At 38.0% G+C, this 23,561-nt stretch overlaps 2 protein-coding genes across 3 annotated transcripts; both read left to right on the plus strand.

The window, feature by feature from the left end:
• Positions 1-1,249: 1,249 nt before the first annotated feature.
• LOC116333486 (fucolectin-6-like) lies at positions 1,250-6,329 on the plus strand. 2 transcript variants are annotated; one of them, XM_039619590.1, is made up of 6 exons: positions 1,250-1,467; positions 1,920-1,984; positions 2,900-3,185; positions 3,726-3,775; positions 3,993-4,272; positions 5,725-6,329. In XM_039619590.1, the coding sequence occupies exons 2-6, from the start codon at positions 1,921-1,923 to the stop codon at positions 5,873-5,875; spliced, it is 831 nt and encodes a 276-aa protein (XP_039475524.1). In that variant the 5' UTR covers positions 1,250-1,467; position 1,920; the 3' UTR covers positions 5,876-6,329. The 2 variants fall into 2 exon arrangements, with proteins under 2 accessions (XP_039475524.1, XP_031612598.2); XM_031756738.2 differs by having other exon boundaries at positions 1,251-1,467; positions 3,621-3,775.
• Positions 6,330-8,036: 1,707 nt separating this feature from the next.
• Positions 8,037-22,713, plus strand: LOC116333467. The gene is made up of 12 exons (XM_039619887.1): positions 8,037-8,233; positions 8,682-8,766; positions 9,890-10,175; positions 11,474-11,628; positions 15,445-15,724; positions 16,061-16,202; positions 18,081-18,142; positions 20,201-20,268; positions 20,744-21,041; positions 21,138-21,292; positions 21,537-21,816; positions 22,120-22,713. The coding sequence occupies exons 2-12, from the start codon at positions 8,706-8,708 to the stop codon at positions 22,268-22,270; spliced, it is 1,938 nt and encodes a 645-aa protein (XP_039475821.1). The 5' UTR covers positions 8,037-8,233; positions 8,682-8,705; the 3' UTR covers positions 22,271-22,713.
• The last annotated feature ends 848 nt before the right edge of the window (positions 22,714-23,561 follow it).

Raw genomic sequence — 23,561 nt, forward strand, 5'->3', positions numbered from 1 at the left:
CTAAGTACATATTTAGTCTTAGGAACAACTACACCTCTGTTTAAGAGAATAACTTTGTTCACTACATCACTGCCGTAGGATAGCTCTGTCATTTGAATTGTTTCTGTAGTTATTTTGATTGTTGGTGAAATTACTGAATGCACAATAGATGTAACTCTGTCACTGTCAGTTTGATATGATGTGATTAGAGGATGTTCATAATAAATGTGTATCACTTGGTCGAGCTCACACACACACACACACACACACACACACACACACACACACACACACACACACACACACACACACATACATATATATATAAAACAGTATCAATAAATCACAAACTGAATATTTATCTTTGTTTTTAGACACCAAAATAGAGAAGTCACTGAGTATTTGTAATATGTAATTTGTTAATATTGTATATTAACACCCAGGCAAGTAAAAATGTAGCACTGAGCAGTTTTACTTGTTTTGTTCGCATTTGATAACGCTACATATGTTAAGGCCCAAGGTACATTCAGAGGTTTGCAACCATTGCTATGACTAGCAGCATCAATGGTGGATGGGTTTAGGATTTCAGAAAAAGTTCCTTTCTACAGCTTGTATCTTGTTCTTTTGGTCACTATGCAAAGTTGATGGTCCCAGATTAGGTTAGAATTAAACTAGAAACAAAACACTTTCACCTTCTTGCTCAGCTTTTTCTTCATCACGAGAGACACCACAGCTCCGATCTGTCTGTCCATCAAGTAATTTGCTTTGAAACCCAGGAAAGGTAAACTCCACACTGTCAAAAAAGAAATATGTGTGTCATTTTAGGGAGCATACAACAAATACTTTTTGTTAGGGCGTATAATCTTCCTGTTCAGGAGATAATAGGAGTTAATCCAAGTAATTACTTAATGTTTTCATTTCATTCAGTTATTTTAATCTGGTTTATAGATTTTTTTTCAGCATGCTAAAAATGGACCTCTTCAAGCCTATTTGAATAAAAAAATAATGGAGTTATGTGACATATGAGAAAAGATTATATTAATCAGTATTGTTCACTTACAACATTTTTTTAATCAATTTAAGGTTAAACAAACAAAAAAAAGAACTAAAAGAAAATGTGCTTATCTTCCAAAAGTGAAAACAATTCAAAGTAATCCCACACTTTTGAGCAATAGTGCATGATTAAATCTTGAGTAATAACTGGATATTGCAAAATAACCAGGAAAACATCTGTGGTCTGGCACACTGATTCCTGACAATGGCTAGAAATAGAATTCACAAGTATGGAAGTGAAACTGATGTGCATGGGGCACAAACCAGTGCGAAGTAATTGGACAATGTTGAGAAGGAATATGATATATTTTCTGCTGAGGTAAAGGCACGAATGCACATAAAAAACAAAAGATAACAGAAATATCATCAGTAGCAGCTTTTCTGATTCACTGAAAGTCCCGGGGGAAACAGTATCTGCTTTGTTCGGATCTTCAGGTAAGACTTTTTATTTCTTGAAAAAAGATCTTGATACAAACTTCTCTTGAAATAAACCTCAGTGTGCAGCTTTCTCTTTTCTCACAGTCTGAATATAGAATGTAGACTATTACATCACCAATTTACAGCTGTCAACTTTTCTTTTTCTATTTTGAATTTCTGGTTAAATTTTTTTAGTTGTCAATTGCTTTTAGAGGCCAATCTACTTAAAACAGAATCGAAGCTTACATTGACAGTTTATTCACGGCCGCATATTTTTTGGCAGCTTCCAACCATCCAATGGTGACTGTAGCATGTAGAGATATTTAGTAGTAGCAGAGCTCACAGAAAAATGCTATTTAGGTCATTTTGTTTAAAGATTTTTACATGTGTTTTTGCACAAAAGCTTCTCTTAACTGGTGTTAAATACGTAAAATACCTAAGAATTTATTTTCTGTTTCTTTTGAAACCAGAATGATGAAACGGAGTGTTTTCTTTTTGCTGCTCCTCCTGAGAACGACTTTGGTTTCCACTTATCGTAAGTGTGATGTTAGAGTCAGTGTGAGATGTGTGTCAGTTATGGTTTTGTGTAATGACATCTATCCATCTGTGGCATGCAGTTAGTGGGGTTAAGTTAATTGGTGATTCTAAATTGCCCATAATTGTTGTCTGTCTCTCTTTCTTAGCCCAGTGACAGGCTGGCAACCTGTCAATGGTGTACCCCGCCTCTCCCCCTATGGTAGCTGGGATAGTCTGCCCCATGTTCTCATTCATTTTCAATTGACCTCCTAAATGTGATGTTAATTGAACCAAACACTGGCAAGGTTCAACATGCCGCCCACGCCGATTACCAGTCATGACTCACCTGTCAGTGGAGCCAGAATCCCCCGTGCGCAGCCTGATACACCCACAAAGCCAAGTCCTCCTCAAAAACAGTGTATTAGTCTTAGAACTAAAATGCCCCCAAAAGCCCAGAAATGCTTTTTGTATAAACTGTATGTTATTCTTGTTATCTAAAGTAAGTCCAGCTACCGCCCCTTCCCCAACAATCCTACTATCTTTTTGGCATTTAAAATGAGGGTGGCTCTAAATGAAGAGGAGCTCAGACAGGTTGTTTCAGAGAGTGTATGAATGGAGGGGCTGCGACGAGGCCTGGTCAACATGTTGTCATCATGTATCAGATACTGTTAACTGTCACCAGTGTCCAATGTCAACATACAACACCATCAGGTAGACTGTGGAGCACATTCTATTTGGAGCGTTGTCTTATTCACTTTATTTACACTTGTTTGTTTCAATGATGCTTTTTACTTTAATTATTTTCTGCCAGATTACATACAAGAGCCAACTAGCCTGAGGTCAAAATTACAAAAAACTGTGATAGTAGTAGAACCTTTTTTTGTTGTTGTTTTCATTTGATCTTTTTTATACATTGTAACTGTCTAATTCACAGAAAATCTGGCTACGCGTGGTAAAGCAACTCAGTCAACCTGTTACCCGCATCCCAGGGCATCTGCCCTCAATGCAATCGATGGAAACCGTAATTCTGACTTTATGGCGGGGTCGTGCACACACACTAATGAACAGACCAATCCCTGGTGGAAAGTGGACCTGCTTCAGTCCTACATCATCACGTCCATCACCGTCACTAACAGAGGAGACTGCTGTCATGAAAGGCTCAACGGGCTGGAGATCCACATTGGCAACTCTTTGGACAATGACGGTTTAGATAACCCAAAGTAAGTAAATATAAACAAATACGGAATTATCAGCAATATTGTGATTCTTTTGTTTTTCTTTTGCTCTTTCCTCTGCATTTTTCTCATCTTATCTCTGCAATATTTGGTTATTTTGGGGTTTTTTTTTTAAAGATATAAGAAGATAGTCTCCTTATTTATAGCCAACAACACAAAACGACAAGCAAACAAAAAACAGCAATCTTTATATTTATAGGTTTTTTTGTATATGAATATGTATATATATGGAAAATGTTGTCTGTTACAGATAGTTAAAGGCACAAATAATACTATAAAAATACATTCCAACTTGATTTATAGGCTAAAAAAATCGAATATACTGTTGAGTAGGCCTGGATTTGTTGCATTACCATGCTGGAAATTAAATGTCCTGACCTCTGCTGCTGTAAACTATTTATCTCTCACATTTTCTGTTAGGGTTGGTAGAATTTCTCGAATTCGTTTGGGCAAATCCTCCAATCTGACTTTTACCAATCGTGTGGAGGGACAGTATGTAACTTTGACTGTGCTCGGTTCACAAAGGATCCTCACACTCTGTGAAGTGGAAATCTATGGATACCCTACTCCAACTGGTGAGAATATAAGCTATTATATCATTTAATGTGGAAAGTAATCAATCTATGAGCAAGCTGTGGTATAAACTCAAAATCTTAGGTTGATAAGAGTTAATATCACTTTATGACTACAAATGATGAAACTGAAAAAAAAAAAATCAACTTTTCGCTTTATCATAATTTGCTACACACAACAAACATCACAGTTACTCTTTTAAATTTGTTCTTTTTGCAGAAGAGAATCTTGCACTCCAAGGAAAAGCCACACAATCCTCACTGTATGCATTTGGCAACGCATTTAATGCCATAGATGGAAATCGTAACAGCAAATGGGAAGATGCCTCCTGCACTCTCACACAAAAATCAATGAGCCCCTGGTGGCGACTTGATCTGCTCAAAACACATAAAGTGTTTTCTATTAATATAGTAAATCAAGATTCTCTTCCAGAACGACTCAATGGAGCCGAGATCCGCATTGGCGATTCCCTTCACAACAACGGGAACAACAACTCCAGGTAGTTTCATTTTTAGCTATGCCCGTGCTGCATTTCAACACATCTTACAGCTACTGCAGTCTATTGCTGATAAATGTAATGTATATCATGCACTTATTTTCTTAACCCTTAGATGCATAAGTGGGTCAAAAATGACCTGCATTCATTTCCCAATAAATTTCATGGGAACGTTTGATTCTTATATCACTCCTTATGAAGATTACTTTGCACAGCAAGCACTAACAGACAGCATTCATTCAGCGTTCAGACAGAGATTCACCCCCTGTGATGTGATGTGTCACTGACAAACAGCTTGTGCCACTCAGGGGTAGGTTTGAATTTCTACAGTAGATCCCAAACAAGGGATCTACTGTAGAAATCAAGTATGGCCTAAAGATCTTCTGGGTTTGTGATGCATGCATCCCCTATCTGACGTTTGGAATGGTTTACACAGGGCGACAAACAAGGGTAGAGGTTCAGAAGAATCTGGAGGAAAACATTGTCCAGCAGTTGTGCAGTAGACTGAGAAACACAAGACACAACATCACCACAGATACCTTTAACTCCAGGGCGCCTCTTACGTAGTGTCTCGTGGGGACTCCACAATAGAATAAGGCAAACATCCTTCCTCCAATGAAGGCTTATGAGTCCTGTGAAGTTTATAGCACAGTCTGCATTCAATGGCAGCTTTAGCATGTTTAGCAAGAAAGGAATAACTGTTGTACTCCTGAGCAAGATGCATCACAAAAAAGTGGTGGATGAAAATACCAGAAAGGGGGGGGGGGGGAAACACCCACAACTGATTACATTTAATTTCCAATTATTAAAATGGTTTAAAAATGTTAAATTAAAAAAGCAAAAAAATAAAAAATATTTCAAACATTAAATCATTCTTGTGTGGACCAAAATATAAGACAAATGATTATTCTCAACCAAAATGACAGAAGTGGCATTAAAACACTGACCAACTTATGGAAGAGTGTAGGGTCCAGTCACGCTTTTAAGGGTTAAGGCTTTACTAGTCTAACTCCCTCCCCTCTTGCATAAATGAGAAATCACTCTTAACGTCATCTGGCTCCAGCTTTAGTAGTTACGCTTTTTACTGGTTTCATGCCAAGAAATCACACCCACCTCCAGTGAGATGTTTTAGAAATTATTTTAAGGTTTCACTGATCATGTTAAAGCACATGTCAGTATGGTCTGGTCTTGAATACGACAAGAAAAATTTCCAAAAGTCAAATAGCACTGTTGGATCAGAACATAGATAGATAGATTGATAGATCAATAGATAGATAGAACTTATCTGGCATACATGGGAGTAGACTACGATGCGATGTGATTTCATTCAAGTCACCTGACCAGTCATCCATCTGACCAGGATCTTCAAAGGACAGCCCTGGCCCACTGAACTCCACGGACAAGTAATTTGTCCTGACTGGGATTAACAAATTTAATTTCTGTTTCCTCTGATAGGTGTGCTGTGATCACAAGCATCGCTGGAGATGTTGTTGCTAAGTTCACATGCAATGGGATGGAAGGCCGCTATGTTAATATTGTCATTCCCGACAGAGAAGAGTTCCTGAGTCTGTGTGAGGTCGAAGTGTACGGCTCTAGGCTGGATTAAACAACATAAAAACAAACAAGAAGCTTGCACACTGCAGAAGTTTAATATTAGGTATTTATTGCATGCCAACAAATATTTGGCATGCAAACTTCCCATCAGCAGATGAACCTGCTCTACCACCTGAGCTACAGGCACCCTCTGACTCTGCCCCTCGTTGTGGCAACGATGTGCATGAATATTTCATATGTATGCTACATTAGGACTGTTACAGTAAAATAATTACTTTGATTCTATGTAAAACATGTTATGTTTCTTCTAACTGTTGATTGAAGTAAAACAATGTGATATTCTAGTATGTGACATTAGTGTGTAATTACAGTACATTTGATTTTTCGACATCTCAATTCTCACTGGATGTTTTGGTTGTTTTTTTCGAAGTTTTGTCATAAGCATTTCATGTGCTGCAAGAAAAGTCTGATTTTAATCACTGCTAAAATTAAATTATTTAAAAATTCCTGTTGTCCTTTCTAATTTTATCAGCTTTAGTCTTGATCATGACCCTTTTTTTATGCTGAAATTTCAATGCGGATCATCCAGAATGAGATTACCATACTGGGCCCAGGTTAACAACCACCACATCCTGTGCTGTTAAACCAACAGGGTTGCAGTGGAAACTTGGTAGTGTTGACCAAAGACAAAAGTAAGAAGAACTGGGAAAGATGTTTTTTCAGAAAGTGAGTGAGAAGGAAAGGTAGGAGTGTGGGGGTGAGAATAGAAACTTTAAAATATAGGAAGATGGAAAGAGCTGGCTGATATGACGGATAGATGACATCACTGTAGAGGTATGGAGGTATGGAGATGGACAGTGGACTTTTTAAACAACTTTAACACAATCTGGAAATGTGAGAGGACGCCTGAGGAACAGGAAAGAAGTGTGCTGGTGCTGATTTTCAAGAGCAAGTGGTGATGTGCAGCGCTGTACATCACCCTCCTCGCTACATGGGATAAATTCCATGAGCCATACCATGAGGATATGGGAAAGAGCTGTTGAAGCTCGGTTAAGAAGAGAGGTGATGATCAGCAAGCAGTAGTATGGTTTTGTGCCAAGAAAGAGCACTACAGATGGGATGTTTGTTTTGAGAGAGTTGATGGAGAAGTATAGAGAAGATCAGAAGAAGCTTTACTGTGTCTTTGTGGACATAGGGTAAGAATATCATAGGGTGCCGAGAGAGGACCTGTGGTACTGCATGAGTAAGAGGAAGGATAGTGGATATATTGGGCAATGGATGTTCAATGAGGACCTACCAGGCAGGAGGAAAAGAGGAAGACCTCAGAGGTGGTTCATAAATTTAGTGAAGGAGGACACCTGTCACATGTGGCAGAGGAGTGTGGTGGAGAAGAAAAACTACTGAAACAATAACATCATTCAGTTGCTGCAGATTTGTTGGCTTATATGTTTCAGACAGGAAAAGGGAGAAGTCACAGTATTTGTCATGTTGAAACACCCGGGCAAGCAAAAATGCGCAGCTAGGCATTTTTACTTTTCACTAGAAGTGTGTGGCTTTTCTGGTACTTCTGCATATATGTGCTTGAGCTGCATTTTCAGCTGCTTAACATACTTAACTACTTTTATCTGATTTAAGTTCAGTCCAAACTTTGATCATTGATGGCTCTCTTCTGTTATTTCTAACTCCCACTCTAGAACCACATCCACACATTTTCATTAAAAACACTGTTGCTATTGCCAAAGCCTGGCACATGTACAGCACCAACTATACTGGGCTCAATGCTGGAATCAATAATGTCAGTATACATGAGAGGGGCAACAAAGTCTACCAGTAACTGGCACATGAAGTCCTAAATTCTGTAGATTTTCCCCATGGAAATGACAAAACATGCTCTGGATCCTGTCATGGAAAATATGTGTGTTTAGATTGTTTTTGTACAATGACCTCAGGCACCAACCCCTCTATTGAGTGAACATTATTTCATAGTTTCAGTAGAAAATGTTTTCATTATGTAGAAAAACAGAAGCAGTTATTGGTGCCCTGGAACCTTTATCTGTTTTCTGAAAGCTCAAGGTGATCCCAAACTTTTGAACAACAGTGCGTGACGCAAGTACAAGAACAAGGATGTTGCAAAATAATCAGGAAGAAAAAAAATCTGCATTATGGTGCACTGTTTTGCTCAAAACGTTAGAAATTTAGGACATGACTGTGGAAGTGAAACACAGATGCCTGGGAACAAACCACTGGGTCGTGAATAGACAGAGCTGAAGCGGAACATGAGATAAATTTTAACCTTTGGTGTGGTGTGATTCAGCCAAGAGATGAGATGCAATAATAAAAACAAACAGAAATATCATTAATAACAGTTTTTGTTTCAGGAAAAAGGCAACTGCTTTGTCCGGATCCTCAGGTAACACTTTTCTTTCTTTTATTTATGAAAAGCACAGTTAGAAATTACCATCTGCTACAGACAAAAGGAGGATCTCAATTGTAAGATCACTGTTCAGTATAAATCACCGTCTGTATAGCAACTTTTTTTTTTTCTTTGAGAAGAAAACTATTTCATGGAGAGGTCTGCACCTTGAATGGCAACCTGATTTAACAGATAAATGGTGTCTGCTAGAGACTTTACTTCTAGTATTTCTTCAGAGTCTACAGATTGTGCATATCTCTTCTCACCATTTAAGGAAGGAACCTGGAAAAATATTGTTTTAAAGCCTTTGACTCTCACTGACCAGATTCTAATGGGAAAAATCAGAGAGAGACTTAGCTTATTTCTGAAGAAAGAGTCCTAATTAAATATACTTACAGTAATAACTAATAACTAGAAAGGACTAAATATTGCTTGTTCTCAACAGATATCATCTTTCATAACCAGAATAATGAAACCGAGTGTTTTCCTTCTGCTGCTCCTCTTAAGAACAAGTTCGACTTCCAGTTACCGTAAGTGTGATCTGAGAGTAATGTCTTAAATGTTAAAAAATGGCGTATGAACATCATACAAAGATGTCCTTTAGCAACAGTCCTTGGCTCAGTAGCTATGAAAATGCTTGCTGCCAAGAGATAAAACTCCTGATTTAAAAATCCATAAAAGGCTTATGGATTGGGGGTTATGACATAAGTCAAAGGTTTACATAATGCTAATTAACATGAGGCCATAATGGCAAAAAAAAAAAAAAAAAAAAAAAAAAAAAAAAAATCACCTATGGCACTGGAAAGTTGTGCAGATGATCTACTAATGTGTGAAAAATGCTGGTGCAGACAGTTATTTCTATAATATAGCAAAGTAAAAAGTACAGGTATTTTCTGTTTGTTTTTAATCTCCAGAAAAAAAGACAAGCGATGGGAAAGGAATTTATGTGTTCTGATACAGGAGTGAAAAATGAAATCAGAAATCCATTGAAACTATGAGAAATCAGACTACATGCAGGATTAATCCAGAGAAGGGTTACGTTATTACAAATGACTCCACTGAAAACTTTGCATATCAGCAAACTAGCCGCATGTGTAGAGGAAAACAGAATATTATTTAATGACACATTCAGAGTGGTCTGTTTGTGGGAGTCTTGTAAAATAATTATGCTGACATGCTGCTTCAAAATACATTATAATATCAGATAATGTGTCTTTATAATTTGACTGTCTGGACTGCTTGAAGTATTGGTGTTATTTTCTTCCAAAGCAGACACACTCGTCTCCAAGACGACTAGTTTTGGATAATTTAACAACTCTGGCAACAAGTGCCTATAAGTAATTCATATACAGTATATTTTGGTTTTTAGAATTGTATTCTGCATAAAAGTTTGCATTTTATACTGTCCTGGTGTAAAAGCTAGACCGACCTTTCTGAAAGTCATATTACAAAACAAATCTGTCTTTCATAAGCTAACTCGTAAAGGAAGTAATCAGAATACTTTATTAATTCCAGTGGAAATTAGGTCACATAAATAAATACCTCATAACTCATGGCAACAACTTAGATGCCTGGGCATTTTTTTGCTATCTGCTTGATTGTGTTTCCTATTATTTTATGTTTTATATCCATAACTGACTCCCCAATTCACAGAAAATGTGGCCTTGCGTGGTACAGCAGCCCAGTCAATCTCTGAAAACAACATCCTCTCAGCTGCCCACAATGCAATTGATGGAAACCGTAACTCTGACTTCAGGGCAGGATCGTGCACACTCACTAGTGCACAGATGAGTCCCTGGTGGAGAGTGGACCTGCTTCAGTCCTACATCATCACTTCTGTCACCATCACCAACAGAGGAGACTGCTGTCATGAAAGGCTCAACGGGCTAAAGATCCACATTGGCAACTCTTTGGACAACGAAGGTTTAGGAAACCCAAAGTTAGTAAAAATAAAGAAAAAAATTACCATCAATTGTTAAAGAGAGATTTTTTACCTTTTATTTGGCCTTTTTCTCGTGGTGTTTGCAATCTTTGCTTACCTCTGTCTTTCAAACAGGATCAGTGATCGCAGTAGAGGTTTTTGCTATGTTTGTCAGTTTTGAAAATGTTTATATATCTGTACATGAGGTTATAGTTAAATCAAATATCGATAGTGTGAAAACTGACAGTCAATGGTTTTGAAGGCTCAACATCTGTTACTTAATTTGCCATCATTTTTGCTCTATAACTTCTGGTTGCTTGCTACAGATATACCACTACTTAAAAATACATCTTAGCAGTACACTTTGGAGAAAGTCTGATTTGTTCTACAGTTTGGCCCACAATTGGTTGGACAGACACAATTTTTGTAGTTTTGGCCTGGAATTGTTTTAAAACAGCTAATTGATATGTGAATGAAGTTCAGACTTCCAGATTTAATTTAAGGGATTTTACAAAAATCTTGCAATAACTGTATATGAATTATAACAATTTTTAAACACAGTACCCCCATTTTCAGAGTCTCATAAGTTAAAGCTTGACAGGCAGTTTTATGGCCAGGTTAGGCCTGTTCCCCAAGACTCCCTGAGACTTTTCGTAGTAATTTTAAATATAAGACCGAAAATCATATTATCTGTCAAACATACTGGAGGCAATCTGATGGTATAGGCAATGTATGACTGAGAGTGTTTAATGATATTAATGCCATTTGAAGTAGCCGGATGAATCTTGAGGCATACAGGGTACAGAACTGCAGGCTCTCTCCTCAGATTCAGCTAAATACTGTAAAACTGATTGGACACTGTCCAAATGGACAGTGAAAAACTGAAGGCAGGTAGACCCAGAAACAAGCAGCAACTGAAGGTAGCTGCAGTATAGGCCTGGCAGAACATCTCCAGCAAGGAAACAGCACTTGGTGTCAAGTGCTCAAGCAGTTGTTCATTGTAAGGGGTTAAAAACAATCCTTACTTTTAAAATTATGTTAGTTTGTCCAATTAATTTTTAGCCTGTGATAATATATGTACAAAAACGGATGTAATTCCTGAACAACCAACGTAATTTTTTTCTTAAATCCCTTAAAACAAAGCTGAAAGCTGCATATCATTTGATTTAAAAACCTACAAAATGTCCAACAGATTATGGAACCAACTGTATTACCATACGAACAATCACATGTTCTAATATGTTACCCTGGTAAGCTACACGCAAGGACACTAAAGCTATATATTCTATATTTCTCTCTCACACACTTTTTGTTAGGGTTCGTGAAATTTCTGAAGTTGGTGCTGGCATATCTTTCAATGTGACTTTCACTGACCGAGCAGAGGGGCGCTATGTTATATTGACTCTGCCTGGTTCAAGAAAGATTCTCACACTCTGTGAGGTGGAAGTCTATGGATACCTTTCTCCAACTGGTAAGAATATGAGCTATTACATAAATGTGGACAGTATGCAGCCTTACAGCCAAATTCGTAGGAATTCATAGGAATGCTAGTGATGCTAGTCATATTAGTTTAAGAAAGAAAAAATTCTCTTAGGTAATATTGTTGGAATAGATAACATACATTTTCACTGCTATGCAGATGACACCCAATTATATTTATCTAGAACCCAGATAACAAAAATGAATTTGTTAGACTTGAGTTATATCCAATAGACAAACTGCGCTGAACGATCTGTAAATTCAGAAACAACTGAGGTTATTGTTCTCGGCTGGAAGTTTATAAACATGTTGCCTAACCAGGTGCTTACTGTGGACTGTATTACTTTTCTCTCCAGTAACACTGAGGTGTATTTAAGTCATTTTTGACCAGGATATGTTCATAAATGTGCATATTAAACAAATATGTAGGACTGCGTTCTGTCATCTGCACAGTATTGGTAAAACTAGAAACATTTAATCTCAGAAAGATGTTGAAAACCAGTTCCAATTATTTATTATCTAATTGTTCTAAAAGAACTGCAGAGTCTTCAGTTGATCCAAAACACTAGTACTCAAAAAGGGACTCAAAGGAGAGATATTTTTCTAGATTAGCTTCTCATCATTGGTTTGCTGTTAAATTCAAGATCGTTCGTGAGAAGACTGAACAAAGTCTGGAATGATAAGACCCCATCACATCTTAGAGCACTTAAATCTCCAAGTGTGGGCTTATTTCAGTTTTGGAGTATTGTTACGACCCGGCTCAAAAGCCGCAACATAAAAAGGAGAGGAATACCAGAGTGTTAGTGAGAAGAGGTTTTATTTTAAAATGGATTAGCAGTTTGGCTAAAATGGCTGGTGCCACCAAGGCAAAGACAAGTGAGCTCTCTGGGAAGCTTGCCTCAGGTATGCTTTTATCCACACCTGACTAGGTGTGGCCAATTAGCACCAGCTGAAAACACTGAGATGATTAGGGGCTGCAGAGGGACGCAACACCTCCTCCCTCAAAAGGGTTCCTCTAGGACCCCTAAACAAATGAAAAGCCCCTCTGAAGCCTTGATCCCTCAAAAATAAGCTTGAGCCAAAGGACAAACTTGAGCACTTTATTACCAGCTCTCCTAACACAAAACTAAATACTCACATTTCTTTAGTTGGCATTTTAAACAGGGATGCCCCTGCATGAGGATTTGAAGTTGCCACACTGAACACACAAAAAGTAACATGTGACCAACACAAAGGAGTACAACAGTCAAACCCAAAATGATTATTCAACCTGCTACAACACAAAACCAGTAGCAACGAATAATCACGCACACGTGATCTGTTGTCTCCACTACACAAATGGTCACATACAAGTGGCCTTATACCACAACAAGTTACTTTAAACTCCAAAGTTCAGTAAAGCAAGCATGCTAGTGACCAACCACAAAATGAAGAGCTATGGCCACACAATGATCACATCAAGGGTGGCTCAGCACCCCACAGTGTTATTGCCATCACCTGACCAACAACACTCAAGTGATCCAACAAAAGTAGCCATATTCCCCACAACACTAAAGGTCACAGCACAAAACACTCACCTCATGAGGATCTCATTAGCATCCATCAACACTGACACATGCACACACAGTACACACTATGCCAACTTAAAAACGACCTACCTGCCTCAGCTACAAGACCATAATTAATGAATGGTCTCAAACCTATCAAGTTTGGTGCCACTGATTCACTTTGAGCAACTCCCAGCCTAAAACGCTAAAAACAATTAAACCCTAACTTTACCTACCTAGTCTTCAGTGGTGTACCAGGCTCGAGGCAACTTTAAACGCAAACTCAAGGGTAGGCAGCAGACCAGGGGTACAGTCTCCTACCAAACTCTGAAGCGTACCCCCACCCTGGATAACTACCAAACATAACAAATTAAAAAAACAAAGCAAAACAATAAACAAGTGCTTCGATAGAAGGGCAGCACAGCCACCCAGCTGAAACACACTAAAGGGAGTCTGCCCAATTACAGTGAACACCGTCACTCACCCACTTAAAAGCAACACAAAACTGATATTCAGTCTCCACTAAAATGTCCAAACAATCCCGGACGAGCCCCCACTTATGTTACGACCCGGCTCAAAAGCCGCAACATAAAAAAGGAGACGAATACCAGAGTGTAGGTGAGAAGAGGGTTTTGTTTTTTTTTTGTTTGTTTGTTTGTTTGTTTGTTTGTTTGTTTTCTTAAAATGGAATACCAGGTTGGCTAAAATGGCTGGTGCCACCAAGGCAAAGACAAGTGAGCTCTCTGGGAAGCTTGCCTCAGGTATGCTTTTATCCATACCTGACTAGGTGTGGCCAATTAGCACCAGCTGAAAACATTGAGGAGATTAGGGGCTGCAGAGGGATATAACAGTATTTGTAAATGATATTCTAACTTGGGTTACATTCTCTGAGTGGTTTATTTTGGATTTTCTTGTACTTTTGAGTTCTTCTCAGATTGTTTACTTTCTCTTTAGTTTTCTAGCTCTTAGGTTCTTAGTTATTTGTCATGTTTAGAGTGTAGTTCATTTAGCCTTCAGTTCTTAGTGATCATAGTTTCTCTCTCCCTCAGTGTCTAATCTTCTCCTGTGTTTAGTCAGTCCTGTCTCTGTGTTTATTCTTATCTCTCCAGCTTCTGTGTCATTCCCTGTTTACTGTCAGGGAATCCTTCCTTGTGTTTTGATGGTTCCTTGTTAATTCCATGGCTTCAGTTTACTTTTGGGCTTTAGTTTTCCACAGCCTGTTTTTCTTTTTTCTTTTCTATTTTTGTTATCTGCTTCAGTACCTGTTCTTATCATCTGCTTTAATAAACCATTATAGTCATAGTTATAGTTTGTTGTAGTTTAGTTTTGTCTCTCTGTGGTCTGCGTTTGGGTCCTCATGAAATCACATCTTCCCTGACATTACAATGGTAAAATGGGAAGAGCCCTTGGGTATCAAACCCAGGTATCAAGCTGGTCTACGCTCAGGCTGCTGGGCTAGGAGATATGAGGAAACATCACTGTATGTTTCCTCAAAAACAAATCTTATTTTCAAAAATGAGATCACCTCAAATTACAGAAACAAAAGTCTAGATAGTAACTATAAAAACGACTGACCAAAAACAGCCACAGGTATCACAGCTGGTTTATGTTTTCTTTGGTGTGTGGGGAGACATTGACATGCAGAGTTTAAAACAGCCTTAATTTTGTAGTGGATGACTTTTCAGCTCGTGGAATAAATTCATGGTACTACTACCTTTTGCAGGAAAAGTTTTTACAGCATGTTTTGCAAATTACTGCATTTTGCTCAACATCCTCCTTGTGAAATCCAAACAACAGGGAGTCTCATTCCCTCGCTTGTCTGAAACTCCCACTGTTGCCATATTTTTCCCTATCAGGTAGTATGAAAACATGCATGCTCAGTGTGTGACTTAGACATTCTCTCCAACACAGTTAGTGCTTTGTCCTCTTTATTAATCATAGTCTCTTTATGCTGTCCTTTTTTGTGTTTTGGTGCTCACCACACCAAGAAGAGCAAATCACTACACCTGCACTGCAGTCTAGTTCTGCTGGAGGTCCTGTTAAAAAGAAGTTCTTCCTTTCACCATTACCAAGTGCTATTATAGGGGATCATCTGATCATTGGGAATTGATCTCAAATACTTAACCTTGGAACAGAAAAGAAATAATACATTGAAAAAGTCAATCAAATGGCATGCATTTCTTCAAGACTAACTGTAACTGTTAGCAGCAAACACATGCAGATGTTGACAGTTATTTTTTATCAGTTTATTCCTTTTGCAGGAGACAATCTTGCACTTCAAGGAAAAGCCACACAGTCATCGTTGTATGGATTTGGATTTGCATACAATGCCATCGATGGAAATCGTAACAGCAAGTGGGAAGAGGGCTCCTGCACTCACACAAACAACAACATCAGCCCCTGGTGGCGACTTAATTTGCGCAAAACCCATAAAGTGTTTTCTGTTAAAATTGTCAACATTGACTCCAACCCCGAACGACTCAAAGGAGCTGAGATTCGCATTGGAAATTCCCTTGACAACAATGGCAACAACAACCCCAGGTAGTTTAAAGACTGTTGACTTTTGAAGTCTGTTAAAATCTGTAAAAACACCTGGCAAGTTGCTCCCAGTTCACAGACTTTGTGGAAACAACAGATAAGCCGTTCAGTCTCACAAATGCCAGAAATTCCTTTTATAATATAATTTTAATTGCCATGATAAGAATGGTGGTGTAGTCTTGTTTTACTATTTTAGCTCTACCCAAATGTAGAAACTACCCGAAACAAAACACAAACCTGAACTGAAAAGTGTATATAGCTCTCAAAATCCCTGTGTTTTTTAATTTATGAAATTTTTTAAAATACAAAACTTGCTATCCTTTTTGTTTCATCTGCCAGGTGTGCAGTGATCACAAACATCGCAGGAGGTGCTGTTGCTAATTTCACATGCAATGGAATGGACGGCCGCTATGTGAACATTGTCATCCCTGACCGAGAAGAGTTCCTGAGTCTGTGTGAAGTTGAAGTGTATGGATCTAAACTTGATTAGGTTCATAACATTCAACTTTTACAGATGTTCATATGAACCAAAACTGTCACTTAATCTTTAATATGATCTATCTATCTATCTAAAACTGAATTCCCACAAAGCTCATTTTAAGTTTTTCTGTGACTGCATGATGAGACTTTAGGATAGAGGACTGAAAATACTTTGTATTTTATTACTGAAACGTCACTCGCGCCGTCAGGCAGAAATGCAGGAAAGCAGAACGAAAATGGAAGAAAGATAAGCTCCACGTCTCTTATCAAGTGTTTAGAGATTGCTTAAATAACTATCAGCGCACCATCAAGGTAGAAAGAGCAAATTATTTCTCCATGATTATTAACAAGAAGTCTGGTAATCCTAAAGTTCTATTCAATACAATCAACTCTGTCCTTCATCCCACCACATCAGTCACATCTGAGACTGCCCCACACATGCCTGAGGATTTTCAAAAATTCTTTACTGAAAAAATTTATGATATCCGAGCACATATCCCGCTCTCATCCCAAGACCCCTCTGAACCACCTACATGTTCATTCCTTTTTTCAGAATTTAAACCGGTTTCATTATCCCATCTCACTGATATAATAATGCACATGAAACCAACTACGTGCCCTTTGGATATGTTACCTACACCATTTCTCAGAGATGTGCTGAAGACAGTCGGCCCCAACATCCTTGCTATTGTAAACGGCAGTATCTCATATGGAACTGTTCCTGACTTGTTTAAACAAGCTGTTGTCCAGCCGCTTCTAAAAAAAACCTGGTTTAGATCCGTCAGTTCTTGGCAATTTTAGACCAATCTCTAAGCTGCCTTTTTTGTCTAAGGTCCTTGAGAAGATTGTCCTCCACCAATTATCCTCATTCTTAGATACGCATAATATTCTGGACAAATATCAGTCTGGTTTCAGGGCCTTCCACAGCACAGAGTCTGCTCTACTGAAAGGTGTTCAATGATGTGCTTCTGGCTGCTGATTCTGGAAAAAGTACAGTTTTAATCCTTCTAGACCTGAGCGCAGCATTTGATACTGTCGACCACACAATCCTATTAAACCGTCTAAAGACATGTGTCGGCATTCAAGGCTCTGCTCTAAAATGGTTTGCCTCTTACCTAGAGAGCAGAACATATTCTGTGATGCTGGGTAACAAATACTCTTCCCCAGCTACACTCACTTGTGGAATACCTCAGGGCTTTATTCTGGGCCCGGTCTTATTCTCCTTATATATGCTCCCATTAGGCTCCATTTTTCAGAAACACCAGATCTCTTACCACTCTTATGCAGACGATACACAGTTCTACCTCTCTCTAAAACCAGGTGCTGATAGTACACTGCAGAAAGTCTCAGAGTGTCTTAGCGACATACATTGCTGGATGTCTCTGAACCTTCTCAAACTACATCATGACAAAACCGATATTATAATCTTCGGTAAGCAGGACTCTATTAGACTCATAAGAAACAATTTGGGCCCATTATCAGTTAATGTACATCCCCATGTAAAAAATCTTGGTTTCATTTTTGATTCCACTCTCAAGCTGGACAAGCAAATAAATTCAGTTGTTCGTGGCAGTTTTTTCCAACTCAGGAGCATTTCTAAACAAAAATATCCTGTCATCTAAAGACCTGGAAACTGTTATCCATGCTTTCATATCGTCACGTCTTGACTATTGTAACTCTCTCTATTTAGGCATTTGTCACTCAAGCCTGTCACGCCTGCAACTTGTTCAAAATGCAGCTGCAAGGCTCCTGACGGGTACTAGAAAGAGAGAGAATATTACTCCAGTACTCGCATCTCTACATTGGCTACCAGTTAAATATAGAATCAATTTTAAGGTTTTACTATTTGTTTTTAAAGCTCTCCATGGTTTGGCTCCAGGTTACATTTCAGATCTTCTTAGCCTGCACTTACCCACTCGATCTCTGCGCTCCTCCAGTCAGGTGGTTTTATCAGTTCCACGCTCCCAGCTCAAATCTAGAGGTGACAGGGCTTTCTCCATTGCCGCCCCGAGACTCTGGAATAGTCTTCCCCCCTTCATAAAATTCTCTTCATCCTTGGAAGTCTTTAAATCGAATCTCAAGACCTACTTATTTTTCAAGGCTTTCGGATCTCCTTGATATCCTTTTTATTCTGTCTATTTGGTCTATTATTTTATTGGATGGTGTTGTATGTGTATATACGTGTGCTTGTGTGTGAATGCGTACAGTTTTTGTATATGTATGTGCATATTTGCATGTACATTATATGCTATATATTCTTACATGTCTTACAATTCTTTTTTTAAAATGTTTTCTTTCTATTTTAATTCTTTTATTATATTATCCCTCTGTTCAGCACTTTGGCCGACACTTGATGTCTTTTAAGTGTGCTATATAAATAAAGATGACTTGACTTGACTTGACTAAATACAGACAATATAAGAGCACATTCAAACAAAGCTTCTCAAAAAAGCACGTTTCTTCCCATTGTTGAACCAGCAGACAAAAATCAGATAAACATGTATACAACCTGCACATTGTGATAGATGTCTGGAAATGTTTTCATTCCAGCTCCTATTTTTTTCCTACTATAAGCAATTGATGGATTGTTATTGTACCTGCTGAAGAAAGAAAAGGCTGTATGTAACGATTATTGAAATACAATAAAACCATTTAAAACCTTTTTTTCATTTTATTATTTATTCGTCATTTAGACAATTTTCTACATTTTAAAAATAATAACTGCTGTTTTTATTTCCTAAGTATTACTAATGTGTGCTGTATTTAAAAGGAGGCATGAGGAGAAATTTAAGATAATTTAATTTAAATGTTTAATACTAGAATGTCAAAGTGCTTCCATGTTTCCCTGCTGGCTGACCAGTATGAGTTATACAACATTTTTATGTTTTATTTAAAAAGAAGGACTGGTGGTTTTATGCTATGTTTATTTTTTTTTATTATTATTATATTTTAGAATTTTTGTTTTTAAAGTTAAAGTTATTGAGAGCATCTTTACAGTCCATGCATGTGGTGACATTGAACTGTGTAATACTTACCCAAGCACAGAGTGACGTAACGACATGCAAATATTTTGATAGGTCTTCATGTTGACTCAACTGTTAAGTACAAAGTTCAGTACTCACCAAAATGCTGACTTTCTGAATTATATGGAAAACCAAAAAAACATAACCTGTAGATAAAGGTGTAACTGAACAACATCACAATGACAACTGGCAATATTGTTACAGTGTACAACACAACTAATATCTGTCTTTTGATGATGTGTTTAAATTGTGGAAGACAAAAGAAATGTAAAAAGGTAAAAGACTTAACTCAGTAATTTCCAGTCAAATAGCACTGTGAGACCTGAATGTGCATTAATGCTCTGTAACATGTTTGTAAGACTATCATTTGATATGACTGGATGGTGTTGATGACTAATGTGACTTAAAATGACCGACTCCTCCTCCAGAGACTTGACTGCGAGTCGACTCCTTGATCTCAATGAAGAAGTTGTTTGTCCGACAGACGACCATTTTCTACAGTCATAAATTAATAATAAAGCTCAATCAAGTGGAGCAGTGTGGCAAAACCGTAATGATCCACTTGGGAAAATGCAGTCAAATAGTAATATTAAACCCGAATGTACATTATATAAACTTTGTCAAAACATTTCAAGGAGTCCAAAGGTGATAAGTGGTGGGAGTAAACTCTGTAATGTAATGTGATTGGATAGTGTCCAAGCTGAATATGGTATTTAAAGTGAATAGTAATGATATGCTTTGGCTCACCTGAGAGTTGACTCTTTGTTGATTACGTGAACAAATTCAGGGTAAGAATTAACATTTTTATTTCAGTCATCTTACGTTTTTCAACAATTCACTGTATTAAGGAACTTTTTGACACATTTGCACTTGACTGTGCATGTATTCAGTTTTTGTACTACAGTACCTGCAAATTTGGCAAAACCTAAATTTGCAGGTTTAATTCTTTCAATCTTCTTTTTTATCTATCAACCAGAATTATGAGCTTCAGCAGAGCATCTCTTTTGCTCCTCTTTGTGCAGATGTCCTCAGTCTTCACTTACCGTAAGTACGATGTACAAATACCAGCACATTAGGATCAATTATAAAAGATCACTAGATGTAGTAGAATTATTTTTAACTGTAAAACAAATGTGAATGTACATAAAAATACCATGCTGATCCAATCGTAGCAGAATTAAAAAATAAAAGTAGACATCCTAACTGTACAAAAAAGATCACCAAAGTTAATGACATGTATTGATTGTGCAAATTTCATGGCGTTCCATCCAATACGTGTTAAGTCAAATCTATAAAAAAACAACAAAATATTAACCTCTTGAAGATGATGCTCAAAAGCAATAACCAAAATGAACTGATCGAGACAGTCATCTGTGTGTTGTTACTACTTAGAACCCTAAACGCTCAACTTTCATGTCAAGCTAATGATCGTAGATTGAGCACACAGAGGTTTTTGGATGATATCAATTCCTCCAAAGGAAAAGCAAAGCTGATGAAAATATGTTTATATCTTTTACAGAAAATGTGGCTTTACGTGGAAAAGCCACGCAGTCACGTCTAATCGACCCGGGAGAATGGGATGGATTTGGAGCAGCGAGTAATGCTATCGATGGAAACCGTGAATCTCACTTTAAGTATGGATCATGCAGTCACACTGCAACAGAGGCAAACCCCTGGTGGAGAGTAGACTTGCTGGAGTCCTATATAATCACCTCCATGATCATCACCAATCGAAGAGACTGTTGCGAAAGAAGGATCAATGGAGCAGAGATTCATATTGGCAACATGTTACAAGACAATGGTGCTGCAAACTCACGGTGAGTTAATGTTAATTTCCAGTGTATTCAGTATTTATCCCAACTTTTCTGTATAATAGAAAGACTTGAGACTACAGGCTTCTTCCTCTCTTTTAGGGTTGCTGTAATTCCTTCAATTCCTGCAGGGAGCTCACGCACCATAACTTTCAGTAATCGTGTGGAGGGACGTTATGTCACTGTGCGTATACCAGGTTCAGACAAAATTCTTACACTCTGTGAAGTGGAGATTTATGGGTATCGTGCCCCAACTGGTAAGAAATTAAACAACACCCTTTTCTTTATCACCATATCAATAATTACAGTCAGGTCCATGAGTATTCGGGCAATGACAACTTTTTGTTAATTTTGACTTTTTGTTAATTTTGACCCCCCCCCAAAAAAAGAGTTGTTAGAGCTTGTTTAAAGGTCTCTGCATTGATCATCTCACCTATTCAAGTAAACTGTCTGATGTGCCTGTGATGAGAACATAAAAATCCCTCAACCATATTTTTGCAGGAGAGAACCTTGCACTCCAAGGAAAAGCCACGCAGTCATCAGTGCAGACCTTAGGGCTTGCATATAATGCCATAGATGGAAATCGTAACAGCAACCCAGAAAAAGGATCCTGCGCTCAGACAAACTATGACGTCAGCCCCTGGTGGAGACTTGACCTGCGCAAAACACACAAAGTGTTTTCTGTTAAGATAGTCAACTCTGATTCTGACCCAGAACGACTCAACGGGGCTGAGATTCACATCGGAGATTCTCTTGACAACAATGGCAACAGTAATCCCAGGTACTTTACAGAATAAAAACTGAAAGCATTATAATTTCAATCAATTACAAATTGGACCTTAGTTGGGATTTTTTTCTTTTACTGTCCTGATGGCAGCAGCAGTACATTAATCAATACACTCTGTGACTCCAAGCATTAAGCAAAAACATTAATAGATTAAATTTGCCAGCTATCTCCTTCATAGTCGTCTCCTTGTGCAGCTCTAAGTGAAATCTGAAGAATCCAGTGTTATTCAAAACCATTACATCAGAGACGTGGTCAAAGTATCCAGGTTAAACAAATGATTTCTGCTTCTTTTACCAGGTGTGCTGTGATCACAAGTATCCCTGCAGGCGGCATTCAAGAGTTCCAATGCAACGGGATGGATGGCCGCTACGTTAACGTCGTCATCCCAAGAAGAGAGGAATATCTGAGTCTGTGCGAAGTGGAGGTTTATGGTTCTGTCCTGGATTAGGTGGAACAAATATTTCACTTACAGAATTATAACAAATTAAAAGAAATCCATCACCCTATAACAACTGGGATAGGCTACCATAGGCAGGGAACAGCAAGTCACTTTATCAGAATAGAATCAGAAGACTAATAAAGAGAGACTTGTATTCCAATCTGAGCATCACACACTGACTTTGTGTAAACAACAGCTAAAGAACAGTTACTCACGAGACATTCAGCCTCACCATTACAATCAAACAGGTGCGCAATGAAGAAAATGGACTGTGAGCAGGTCAGTGGGCGAGTTTCTCCCAATGCTGTCACCACATATTTGATGTGACTCTTGAATGTCTACAAAGGCAGTGCAGAGTGCAAAGAAAGCATGACAAATACAGCCAACAGAAAATAAATGGAAAATACTCCAGATTCAAATAAATCAATAAACAGTCTTTTAAAAAATTCAAATAAATGCTTGATTTGTGATTTTCACATCTACATTTAAGACAAAGCAATGGTGCTCACTCCAAATATTTTATTTTTTTTAAATACAGAAAATATAGACAAATAGAAAAAACATCAAACACACAACGAGGCCAGAGAGTGGAATAAAGTGATTTTGTCAAAGCGTTTGGGACAGTGAGACAATGGCACAGTTGCTTAAAACCGGGCACTTGCAAGCTCGCTTGTACACCATTACAATCTTCCGACATTAATTCGCCACATTTATTCACATCACAGAAACGACTTTTTCCAACAGTGAAGATAAGATTTTTTTTTTGTTGAAAACTTATCTTATTTCTGATTCCATGTCAGGTAAATTATTCACCCCAAGACATGATCAATTTAATCTGTCTAGAAAACAAACAAAATCAGCTTTTTTATATAAACTAAAAGAATCATTGATACATTTTTATAAATGACTGGAGGAAATATCTGAAGAAAAGTGGCTATAAAAAAAGCACCTGAGTGGTGATGGTTGACTTACTCCTGTTGGTGTAGGTGGTTCACTCCTCTCACAGGAATAGTTTTACATTTTTAAAAGAGCCATACTAATCACATGTCTGTATACCAAATATTAAGCTATAGCCAACAAGTTTGTGTCTCAGCTTAGCACAAGGACTGGGAGGAAAAACAAACAAACAAATGAAACTTGAACATGGAATTGTGATTTTGTAAGAAAACATTTTCATCACACCACCAGAGAGCCACGCCATATCAGCCGCCCGGTGCCTGGCGAACGGCACTGTGTGACAAACAGCTGTTTCTGCAGGTTGTGCACCTCGGCGAGTTGTGGTGCTGTAGGGTGTAAAACA

This window comes from Oreochromis aureus, linkage group 11 (genome assembly GCF_013358895.1).
Source record: "Oreochromis aureus strain Israel breed Guangdong linkage group 11, ZZ_aureus, whole genome shotgun sequence".
In the NCBI taxonomy this organism is placed as follows: Eukaryota; Metazoa; Chordata; class Actinopteri; order Cichliformes; family Cichlidae; genus Oreochromis; species Oreochromis aureus.

What these genes read in the sequence shown, in the direction of transcription:
- LOC116333486 (XM_031756738.2), top strand. Translation starts at nt 1,921, where the DNA reads ATGATGAAACGGAGTGTTTTCTTTTTGCTGCTCCTCCTGAGAACGACT. An exon ending in GACTTTGGTTTCCACTTATC is followed by an intron (nt 1,985 to 2,899) that starts GTAAGTGTGATG and finishes TCTAATTCACAG; the next exon opens with AAAATCTGGCTACGCGTGGT. An exon ending in TGGATACCCTACTCCAACTG is followed by an intron (nt 3,776 to 3,992) that starts GTGAGAATATAA and finishes TTCTTTTTGCAG; the next exon opens with AAGAGAATCTTGCACTCCAA.
- LOC116333467 (XM_039619887.1), top strand. Translation starts at nt 8,706, where the DNA reads ATGAAACCGAGTGTTTTCCTTCTGCTGCTCCTCTTAAGAACAAGTTCG. An exon ending in AAGTTCGACTTCCAGTTACC is followed by an intron (nt 8,767 to 9,889) that starts GTAAGTGTGATC and finishes CCCAATTCACAG; the next exon opens with AAAATGTGGCCTTGCGTGGT. An exon ending in GTCCTCAGTCTTCACTTACC is followed by an intron (nt 20,269 to 20,743) that starts GTAAGTACGATG and finishes TATCTTTTACAG; the next exon opens with AAAATGTGGCTTTACGTGGA.